Genomic DNA, 10,202 nt, shown 5'->3' with positions numbered 1-10,202 from the left:
AGTGGCTAGCTCTACATCTGTGGCGACTTCTTCAGGGCCTACGACCACACCGGCCACCACGTTGTCGACAACCGTTTCGGTTCCGGTTTCTGAGTCTACCAGCTCTTCTGTAGTTTCCTCTGCCCCTGCCTCGACTTCCTCGACAGCGCCAGTCGCTAGTTGCGCGGCAATCACTTCCAACCAGACGTATGACTACATAATCATTGGTGCTGGAGCTGGTGGCATTCCCCTGGCGGATCGATTAAGTGCGGCGGGCCACACAGTCCTTCTTCTAGAGAAAGGACCTGCCTCATCCGGTCGATGGGGCGGTACTATGAAGCCTGAATGGCTTGAGGGTACCAATCTCACTCGTTTTGATGTCCCAGGCTTGTGTAATCAGATTTGGCACGACTCAACAGGAATTGCTTGCACGGATACTGATCAGATGGCGGGCTGTATGCTCGGTGGCGGTACCGCTGTCAATGCTGGTCTGTGGTGGAAGGTATGTGTCAGCCGGGAGAATCATTTCATTTAGTATTAACAGTGATTGCAGCCAAATCCTAAAGATTGGGACTACAATTTCCCCGTTGGATGGCGTAGCGCTGCTATGAAGGCTGCCACAGACCGCGTCTTTTCTCGCATTCCTGGAACAGTCAGGCCATCGACTGACAACGTTCTCTACAGAGACGAGGGATACAAAGTCCTTTCTGGCGGTCTCGCAAATGCTGGATGGACAGGTTTTGATACCCCTAATGATCATCCTGATCAGAAGAACAGGACTTTTGGTCACACGACCTTCATGTTCGATCACGGTGAAAGAGGCGGCCCGATGGCTACATATCTGGTGTCTGCTGCAACCCGCAAGTCCTTCACCCTTTGGATGGAGACAGCCGCGAAGAGGGTCATTCGCTCTGGTGGTCATGTCACAGGCGTAGAGATTGAGTGCAATGGTGCCAATGGACATGCTGGAACTATTCAGCTTACTCCCAATCGTGGCCGAGTTATCATCTCTGCGGGAACCTTTGGCACGTCCAAGCTTTTGTTCCGAAGTGAGTAATCCTGTAATATCCAGTCACTGGTAGCTAACGAGTTCCAGGTGGCATTGGTCCGACTGACCAGCTTGCCGTTGTGCAATCCTCCACGGACGGTCCGACAATGATTTCCACGCAAAGCTGGATAGACCTGCCTGTCGGCTATAATCTCGTTGACCACCTCAACGTAAGTATTTCTCCCAACACGAATATGATCTAAACTGACGATTTTTAGACCGATACAATCATTACTCACCCAGATGTTGTCTTCTACGACTTTTATGAAGCATGGGACGCCCCTATCCCTAGCGACGAGACCAAGTATCTATGTAAGTCGCCTCTGAGCATAAATGCCTAATCCCTAAAGCTAACCAACATGCAGCGAACCGGACTGGCATCTTGACTCAAGCTGCTCCTAACATTGGACCTATGGTAAACATTAGCAACATCAGGTTGAAAAGAACAGCATGGCTAATTCGTGCCTACAGATGTGGGAAGAAATCAAGGGCTCCGACGGTATCGTTCGCCAGCTTCAATGGACGTCTCGTGTTGAAGGCGACTCTTCCTTCACCACCTCAACGCGTATGAGTGAATCTAACCATCACCGTATAATGCCTACTAACAATGTTAGATGCCATGACGATGAGTCAGTACCTCGGTCGTGGCTCTGTCTCTCGAGGACGGACCACAATCACCAAGCGTCTGGACATGACTGTGTCTGTGCAGCCCTTCCTCCACGACGACTATGATAAGGAGGCAGTTATCAAGGGCATCGAGAACATGCAAGCTGCTCTGGCAAACGTTCCCAACTTGACCTGGATCGTGCCTCCACCAAATGTCACTGCTTCCGATTACGTGAACAAGCTCATCGTCACAGCAAATGGACGTCGATCGAACCACTGGATGGGTATGTCATTCACCAAGCAGGCACTTTGAAGTCTCACAAGCCTAACAACCCACAGGTACTGCAAAGATTGGCACCGACGATGGCCGCACGGGGGGTAGCGCCGTAGTGGACGTGAACACCAAGGTATACGGTACCGACAACCTGTTCGTTGTCGACGCATCCATCTTCCCCGGCCAGCCGACTGGTAACCCCTCCGCCATGATTGTCATCGCCGCCGAGGCCGCCGCCCAGCGTCTGCTGTCCCTTGCATTCCCAACACCTGGTCGCTACGGCGCGCAGTGTGGCGGTAAATCCTGGACCGGCAGCTTCACTTGCGCGGCGCCACTGGCGTGCCGTTATGTAGACGAGGACTTGTCGCTGGTAAGTCATAAGTTTGCAGATACTCGAGAACGTACCCTTGCTAATATTTGAACAGTGTGCACAAGCGCCCAAGGTATAACAAGCTGCCCTAATCAGAGGGATAGGGGCGAGGCTCCATTCTATGTATATAATCAGTAAATCCCAATTCCGTGTCTATACACGCGCACCACATGCGTTTCATAAAAACATCAATCAACAATATTTTGAATATCTTGTCTGGCTTGATCTAATTGCAAAGCGTTAATCGAATGAGCATATTTATTCAGCTATATAGCTGCCTGTCGGCCGCGTCAAACCTACGATCTGACCACTTCTCGGGTACATCAAACAACTGAAACGCCGGAGCACTCCTTCCTAGCAACTAAACGCCATCCTGCTTTGCACAATGATGTGGTAATACAGCACTCTATGCCGCCGCGGTCATAAGCTGTCCGCCTGCCTTGAACCCCTTCTTCGCCCGAATCGTTTGGCCCCATGCATTCTCAAAGAGCGTCGGCTTAGGCTTCAGATCGTGGTCATGAAGTCCTAGCTTTCTGACGACCTGGAATGCTCCGGTTCCCACGCTCATGGTCTGTCCCATGATGATGCACTCTGACACACCTTCGATGCGGTCGGTCTTCATCCCAGCTGCCGCCTCGAACAAGTGGTCTGGGGTCTTCTCAAACGACGCCAATTGCAGGACACTGTCTCGCATCTTGGATAGACCAAATCGTGTAATGCCCAACACCTCGCCCTTGTATGTCATGACGTCGGCGAGGAGCTGCATGTGTCGGGGATCGATACCCATCTCTCCCATCACCACGGAGATTTCTTGGGCGATCGTCGTACGCGCGGCCTCGATTCCGAGCACATCTCGGCATTCCATCACAGCGTTGGTTCGCGTCTGCGTACCAATAACTCCTTCGGTATTCATGCATGCTCGCAAGCCGTAACCCTCGACCAGGACAGTGTGCATATTATGCTCATCGGTCTGGATGATAGCACGTGTTGCTTCCGAGTAACCCGAGATGGGCACGGTGGGAAGCACTCGGCGGAGGTGGTTGACTCGTAATAGGAAATCAGAAGCATCCTCCACCGAGCCAGTCTTAGTTCTAGCCTGTTTCTTGAGTGCTGCCGCATCTTGCCATGTGTTCCGGACATGTATTTCGATGAAGTCCGTGCCGACATTGACGTCCCCAGGATCGATCTTTAACTTCTTCTGCTTCAAGATGGCATCTGCGATATCCCTGGTAACTATACCCAGCTGGAGATCTTCCAGTGACTTCCGATCGATTTGCAGAATGATAGTGCCTTTGTCAGAAACCCATTCATCTTCGACGAAGGCCAACACATCCTCTAGGTATGTTTTCTCGATTCGGCCCTTTACTATTCGTGCGACTTGAAGTTCCTTCTTGTTACGCAAGGGGCATGTTATAACTGGTGTGCTGATGGTCTTCGAAGCGTTGATGATCTCCTTGATACGAGGGACACCCTGAGTAATACTCATACCGGCGACACCGGCAAAGTGGAAAGTCTTGAGTGTCATCTGCGTTCCGGGTTCACCAATAGATTGCGCTCCAACGGCTCCAACAGCATGACCGGGTTCTACACGTGCCTTTTCGTACTTCTCCAGACACATCTTGATGAACTCCTGGAGCGTCTTTTCTGAGACCTTCGCAATTCGGCTGCAGCGATCAAGCTGAGCTTGATCCTCAGGCCGTGGATCTATATCCATTGCACCTGCGCTTTGATCCAGTCCTCCGACTAGTCGTGCATTGCGAAGCTTTGTTGCACGGTTGTTTACATAGTCTTGAACTGTTCTCAGGAAGTCTCGTGCGCTTTCGTGTTCATCAATAGCCGAATCAGTCTGGTCATCATAGTCGAGCTCCCTGCCATCAACTAGATGGCGTCTCTTGTATCTATCCCGCTCCTTTTCGAGCATGGACTCACAAAAGGCGGTGATCTCGTCAGGAAGCATTGCGCGATCCTCATTGCTCCATGTGAGATTCTCTGCATGAGTCCAGGTCCGGTCGAAATGCACCGGTCTCGCAGAACCCTCCATATCGACAGGGTCAAGTTTATCAGCACCATACTGGAATTGTACGATGCCGCCGCCCGATGTGCGCACAGTGTCGTCGTAACGCGTCGATAGATCCTCTAAAGATTTCATAAGTCGTCTTGACATGTAACCAGTCTCAGCTGTCTTAACAGCAGTATCAACCAGGCCTTCTCTTCCTGAGATAGCGTGGAAAAGAAACTCTGTAGGTACGAGACCAGTGTAAAAACTGTTACGAACGAAACCTTTCGAAGGAGGTTGTCGAGCATTCTTGTGGAAATGTGGCAAACTGCGGTCTTGAAAGCCATCAGGCACACGCTGTCCGCCAATAATTTGCTGTCCGACGCAAGCAACCATCTGAGCAACGTTGATTTCTGAGCCCTTGGAACCGGAATTGGCCATAGTGAGTGGAGCATTGTTGCGACTCAAGTTGTTGTAACACTCTGTACCAGCAGAACGTCGAACACCACTGAGAATTCCAGAGATCCTATTCTCTAAAGTTTGTTCCATGTTGCATCCTGCAGCTTTTTCAAGGTCTCCCTCCTTGAACTGCGTGATCAGCTTGTCACACTCCTTGTAGGCAACCTTGACCAGAGTTTCCTTAGCCTCTGTCAGTTGCTTACTAGGAAAAACATCGCCGACACCAATTGAGAACCCTCGCAAAGTCAAGAGTCTGGCACACAATTTTGCAAGCCGATTCATTGCCACGACTGCCGCATCTGGGCCAAAGTCTCGAAGGAGTACGTAGAATAACGAGTCTTTCTTTCCCGCGCCAACAATCGACTTGTCCATACGACCACACATAACTTCAGAGTTGCGAATTACCAGCCAACAATCATTTGGACACATATCGTTGGCCCAAGGTTCCTTGTATGGAGACATCTCTCGTGGCTTGGGTGGCGAAAACTGCTTACCCTTTGCATCCAAGTTGACGAGGATGTTTGTTGACTTGTTGGGTCGCATGAGCATATTGAAGACTTGTTTGCCAGTCCACAAAGCTTTAGGCTTCCAAATGGTTGGAGGAGGCAAATCAAGATGCGTCTTTCCGTCCATCATATGCATACAAATGTAGGTGAAGGTTTTGCGGTCATAGAATCTGTCCTTCAGACTTAGGAGATATGCAGCAGTGATGAAGTCCTGCGTCGCAGCAATGATAGGTTCACCGTTCTTCGGCGTCGCAAGATTATGTTTCACTCCCATGAGAGTTATAGCTTCAGCCCTAGCCTCCTCGGTTTGTGGGACATGTAAATTCATCTCGTCACCATCGAAATCGGCATTGTATGGTGTGCAGGCACACTCGTTCAGTCTGAAAGTTCTCCAAGGGCGTACTTTGACAAGATGGCTCATGATACTGAGTTTGTGTAGGGACGGCTGTCGGTTGAAAAGGACGATATCGTTGTCTTCGAGATGGCGCTCTACGATATCACCATACACTAGGTGCTTTGCAATCTGATGTCGATCGCCGTACTTCAACTGCATCTTGTAGCCTCCTTCCTCGGCCTTAATGACTTGCTGAGCGCCAGGATGGACATCAGGCCCGTTGATGACACACTTCCTCAGCTTCTCAATGTTATTTTGCTGTACTCTCTCCGGATAGGTCAAGTTCTTTGCAACTAGGATCGGAATAGCGACCTGATTAATGCCGAGATTGGGATCTGGAGAAATGACCGTTCTTCCGGAAAAATCAACACGCTTTCCAGAAAGATTGCCACGGAATCGACCTTGCTTGCCCTTCAGCCTCTGGCAGAAGCCCCGGACAGTTTTGCCAAAGCCGGGCTGCGACAGACCAGGTACGTCACTGTTGACATACATAGCGATCTGCAGTTGAAGGTACTCCCATTGCTCCATAATGGTCTGGATGGGTTGCCCCTTGTCCAGCGCTGCCTTAATCAAGCCGCTAATGTAGACGATCTCAGCGAGCTTTGTCGTCAGATCGTCCTCGGTGCTGGCATTGTCTTGGGCGACAGAAGGTCTGATACAAATCGGCGGAGCGGGTATGAACTGCCAGAGAAACATCTCTGGTCTGCCTTCCGCCGGGTCCAGCCCGAGAAGTTCGCAGTCTGTGGGACTAACCATTTTGAAAAGGTTGAGCACCCGGAGAGGGTTTAGGTCCTCCATCGCTTTGCGGAAATGCTTTTCAATCTCGGAGTTAAATTTCTTGGCCTCGCTGAACGACGCATCGAATAGGATCTTGCTCTCTGGCGGGACCTTCTTCTGAGCAGTGGACTTGTTGAAAGCTGAGAACTTGTCGTGTGCCAGCTTAAGCACTCCCATCTTCCTGATCTGTCCATTGACTGCATGGCAATAAGGGCACTCCTTGACCTTCTTACACTGCTCGTTGATCTTCTTGCATACTTGAGTCCGCCGAAGATTGTCTATTCCAGGTCGCCTCAATTCTTTCAAGAAGGATCGTCGCTCGGGTTCAGTGAGGAGCACTCGACCGCAGCATTTGCAGATGTTTTGAAGGATAATCATGACGAATCGTAGGTAGCCGATATGGAACGCAGGTAGGGCCAGTCTGACATGACCGAAGTGCCCAACGCAGAGCTGCAGTGGCTGCAAGCAGGTATTGCATTTGCCGGATTTGCTCGACGTACCCTAAGCCAGCCGTTTCGTTAGCCAAGAGATCAAATTGTTGCTCAGAGGAGGTTCATTGTCATACCAAGCGCGGGTCAAGAGCGCCATGGGTCAATGGTGCTCTGTTGTTCTCGATATCATACAACATGCGCTGCGAGACCTCCAATACGCCCTGACTCACAATGTCCTGGTTCGATCTGGGAGACACATAAGGTTAGAATGGATGCAATTGCAGCACGCAATTGCGACGCAGTGGCCTTACTGGATGCCAAACTTGATGCCCTTGAACCGCTTGGGGAGCTGGTCGACCAGCTGCTCCTTGACGGATTCCGGCATCTTGTCGTTGTTGTTGTCGGTGTACCCTTTCTCTGTCCTTGTGGTGCCTCGCCCTCCTCAGAAACTGCTGGCTGCCAGCTTGCGCCTGATGCGCAAACCAAATAATGGTCACCGTCTAGGAGGAATGAGGCTTCGGTATAATCCCATCGCTAACGCTGCCGAGCGTGACGGTAATCGCGGATCGTTTGTTCGGATTGCGGGTGTAGAGATCGTGAAGTTTTGTGGTGAAGCCTTTGAAGGTTGAAGATCGAAAGGTCTCCAAAGGTGGGACAAATTTTCTGCTGCTCGTACCCCACCAAAGTAGGTAGCTATCGGCCTAAGAGTCACTATCTGACGGCCGGGCTTAGCGCAGAAAGTGGCGTTGGTAGGGAGCGGTTGACCCCGCCTTCTACCTACGTATGCCGGGATAGTGCAGTTCCAGGTCACTTGCGGTCCTACGATCTTCCAGCTTCCCCCCACCTGTCCCTCTGTACCTCCCCTGTAGGTGGGCAGGAACAGGCGCAGCGTGGCAGCTGCACGCGTTTCGGTTGGAGCAGGGAGCACAAGCTCCGGGCGTCATCGCTTTAAGTGACCTTTATTACCTATACGTAGATCATCGGCGTGGCATGTGAACAGCCTCCATCCCAGGTCCAACTTGGCCTCATACATGTTTACATGTAAATACACCCCAATAGACCAACAAACTCATATTCCACAGAATTTCCAATCGATTGTTTTTTAAACAGAAGATCTCCTCTCAGGTGTTCAGAGCGCCTGGACGTCACAGAAGGCGTGGAGTGAGTGCAGCAGGGTTACCTATACTCCTCGTCCTAAACCGCCGTCTTCACATTGGCGCCCCAGTCCAAACGGCTTCTCTCTCTCGCCAAACGACTGGCTGAAAAGTCATTCCGCCGAGAATACACAAGAATCTGGTCTCCCAAAAGGCCTGTCGCCGGGTGGCAGTCCGGCCCAGCGAGTACCATGGCATCCACGCCCGGCGACAAGAAAGCCGAGAAGTCCACCTGGGCTTCCGCCGTCGACTCCATCAATCCCTGGGCCGGAAGCCGCAGCACAACTCCAACGCCCAAAGACCCAGCCCCGAATCCGCCGCCGCCGCCGCCGCCGAACCCAGGAGACCATAGTGTTAAGCCAACATACGGCATTAGCTTGAGCAAATATCCCCCAGACTGTCCCCCTCTGAAGGTTCAATGGTTTCATGCAGTCGACGTATGTAGCCGCGTCTTTAAGTATACCCTTCTGCAGCGTACTGACGACATCACTCCAGGTCCCCAAACGAAAGCCTCAGTTCCTGAAAGGCAAAAAGAAACCCCAAGATCCGAAATCCGATATCCAGCCGAAGAAATTCAATGTATTTTCCGCAAGAGACTCGCAAGCCATCGAGCTTGCGTATCAAGAATTACTGGAGAAAACGGAGACTGGACAGAAGTTACCACTGTCTCGACGGGACTTTTCCTCTGGGTCGCGACGAGGGCGGGCAATATCGGGAGAATCGGTACCAAATACGAGCATTGAAGCAGAAGAGGACGATATACAGCCAAGCACGAGGGTTCCAGTCAACGAGGACTTCCTCTTCGATGTAGACATAGAGAACCGCGAACTGGCACCGGCCTACTGGCTCGGTCCCATATATGAGGGTATAACATCTGGTCACAGACTTCCATCATCGGGCTTACTGACAACGAGTAGTACGACGAGGAAGCTGGTTCTACCAAGAAGGCTCAACCCTGCGTCCCTGCGAAGAGAACTTGGCGGCCCAACTGGAAGAGGTGAATAAATCTGGTAGTCCATTCAACGTTAGAGTGACTAAAAGTTGTATCTAGGGTTATCTTAAGTGCAAGCCATGGCGATATCCTGGTGAGTTAAATGAGCCACCGAGGAAAAGGCGCAGAATTAACTCCTGGTTAGTCCCAAGAGCTCGTAGTAACTCGGGGGCGCAAGACGTAACACCAAAGGCATCCTCCGAGAACCTCAAGGCAAAGAACGTCTCACAGAAAGATGTCTCGACGAAATCAATGCCACCGCCTCCTGCACCACAAACACATCGGCTATTCGGAGCGTGGATGAACTCAATTGCAACCTACCAGGATTCTAGCACCGCATTCATATCCTCTGAGGGAATGCTTTCGTGGGTCACCACAACGATGTATGAACGATTTGCTGGTGGTGGTTATATGAGTGGTGTCAAGATAGTACGAGGTTACACAGAACCAGGGAAGCCCATAAAAGACACCAAGGATGGGAAACGTCCAACTACTCCGACGGGGACGAAGTCAAACCAGGAACGTGATGAGAAGCAGGAAAAGCTTCTTAAGAGGAGGTCAGCACCTCCAAGCACGCGATCGGAAGCGCCCGAGGTTCAAGATTTACAGGACGACGCACCGCCATTCGAGAGTCGTGGTGACCAGTTAAAACGGCAGCTTTCCTCCCTTATAGAAAGTGAAAGCAGGGATCCAGATGAAGAGGAAGAAGCCATTCGCCAGAGAGAGGAGAAGGAGATTCAAGACGACTATAATGCAAGGGCTGGTGAGACGCAAGGCCGTGATATTGAGCATCTTATCCTCATTACTCATGGTATAGGTCAGCTGCTCGGATTAAGGTGAGAATTCCTCTCCTTTCTAACGCGTGACGGAACTGATTTTCAGCAGGATGGAAAGTGTCAATTTTGTTCATGATGTCAATACCTTGCGAAAGACACTGAAATCCGTGTATACTACATCTGCAGATCTCAGGGCTCTCAACGCCGAGATTGGTGAAGGGCCCGGGAACTGTCGCATTCAAGTGCTACCGGTATGTTGGCGGCACCTGCTTGACTTTCCTAAGAAAAGGGAGGAGAAGAAGGGCGAGCAGGACATTGGGGATGTGTCCGGCGAAGAAGACGAATGTGAGTGCAATACCATCTCGTTAGCACAATCACTAACGGTTCCTACACAGATCCCAGCCTGGAAGACATTACGATTGAAGGCGTGGCGTTTGCCAG

At 51.1% G+C, this 10,202-nt stretch overlaps 2 protein-coding genes across 2 annotated transcripts; one reads left to right on the top strand and one right to left on the bottom strand.

Moving 5' to 3' along the window:
* Positions 1-424: 424 nt before the first annotated feature.
* UCRPA7_2781 (putative cellobiose dehydrogenase protein) lies at positions 425-2,356 on the top strand (the record flags this gene model as incomplete). The annotated part of the gene is made up of 9 exons (XM_007915344.1): positions 425-481; positions 533-1,028; positions 1,076-1,197; positions 1,246-1,339; positions 1,393-1,442; positions 1,499-1,592; positions 1,642-1,917; positions 1,973-2,277; positions 2,333-2,356. 9 exons carry the CDS (start codon positions 425-427, stop codon positions 2,354-2,356), a joined length of 1,518 nt encoding a protein of 505 aa, XP_007913535.1.
* Positions 2,357-2,683: 327 nt separating this feature from the next.
* Positions 2,684-7,225, bottom strand: UCRPA7_2780 (putative dna-directed rna polymerase iii subunit rpc1 protein; the record flags this gene model as incomplete). The annotated part of the gene is made up of 4 exons (XM_007915336.1): positions 2,684-4,920; positions 5,227-6,910; positions 6,975-7,086; positions 7,152-7,225. 4 exons carry the CDS (start codon positions 7,223-7,225, stop codon positions 2,684-2,686), a joined length of 4,107 nt encoding a protein of 1,368 aa, XP_007913527.1.
* Between the last annotated feature and the right edge of the window lie 2,977 nt (positions 7,226-10,202).

The sequence above is a fragment of the Phaeoacremonium minimum genome (genome assembly GCF_000392275.1).
Source record: "Phaeoacremonium minimum UCRPA7 unplaced genomic scaffold PA7_03_scaffold_195, whole genome shotgun sequence".
NCBI lineage: Eukaryota > Fungi > Ascomycota > Sordariomycetes > Togniniales > Togniniaceae > Phaeoacremonium > Phaeoacremonium minimum.
Note: the sequence above shows the minus strand (reverse complement) of the source record. Positions and strands in the feature narration are given on the sequence as shown.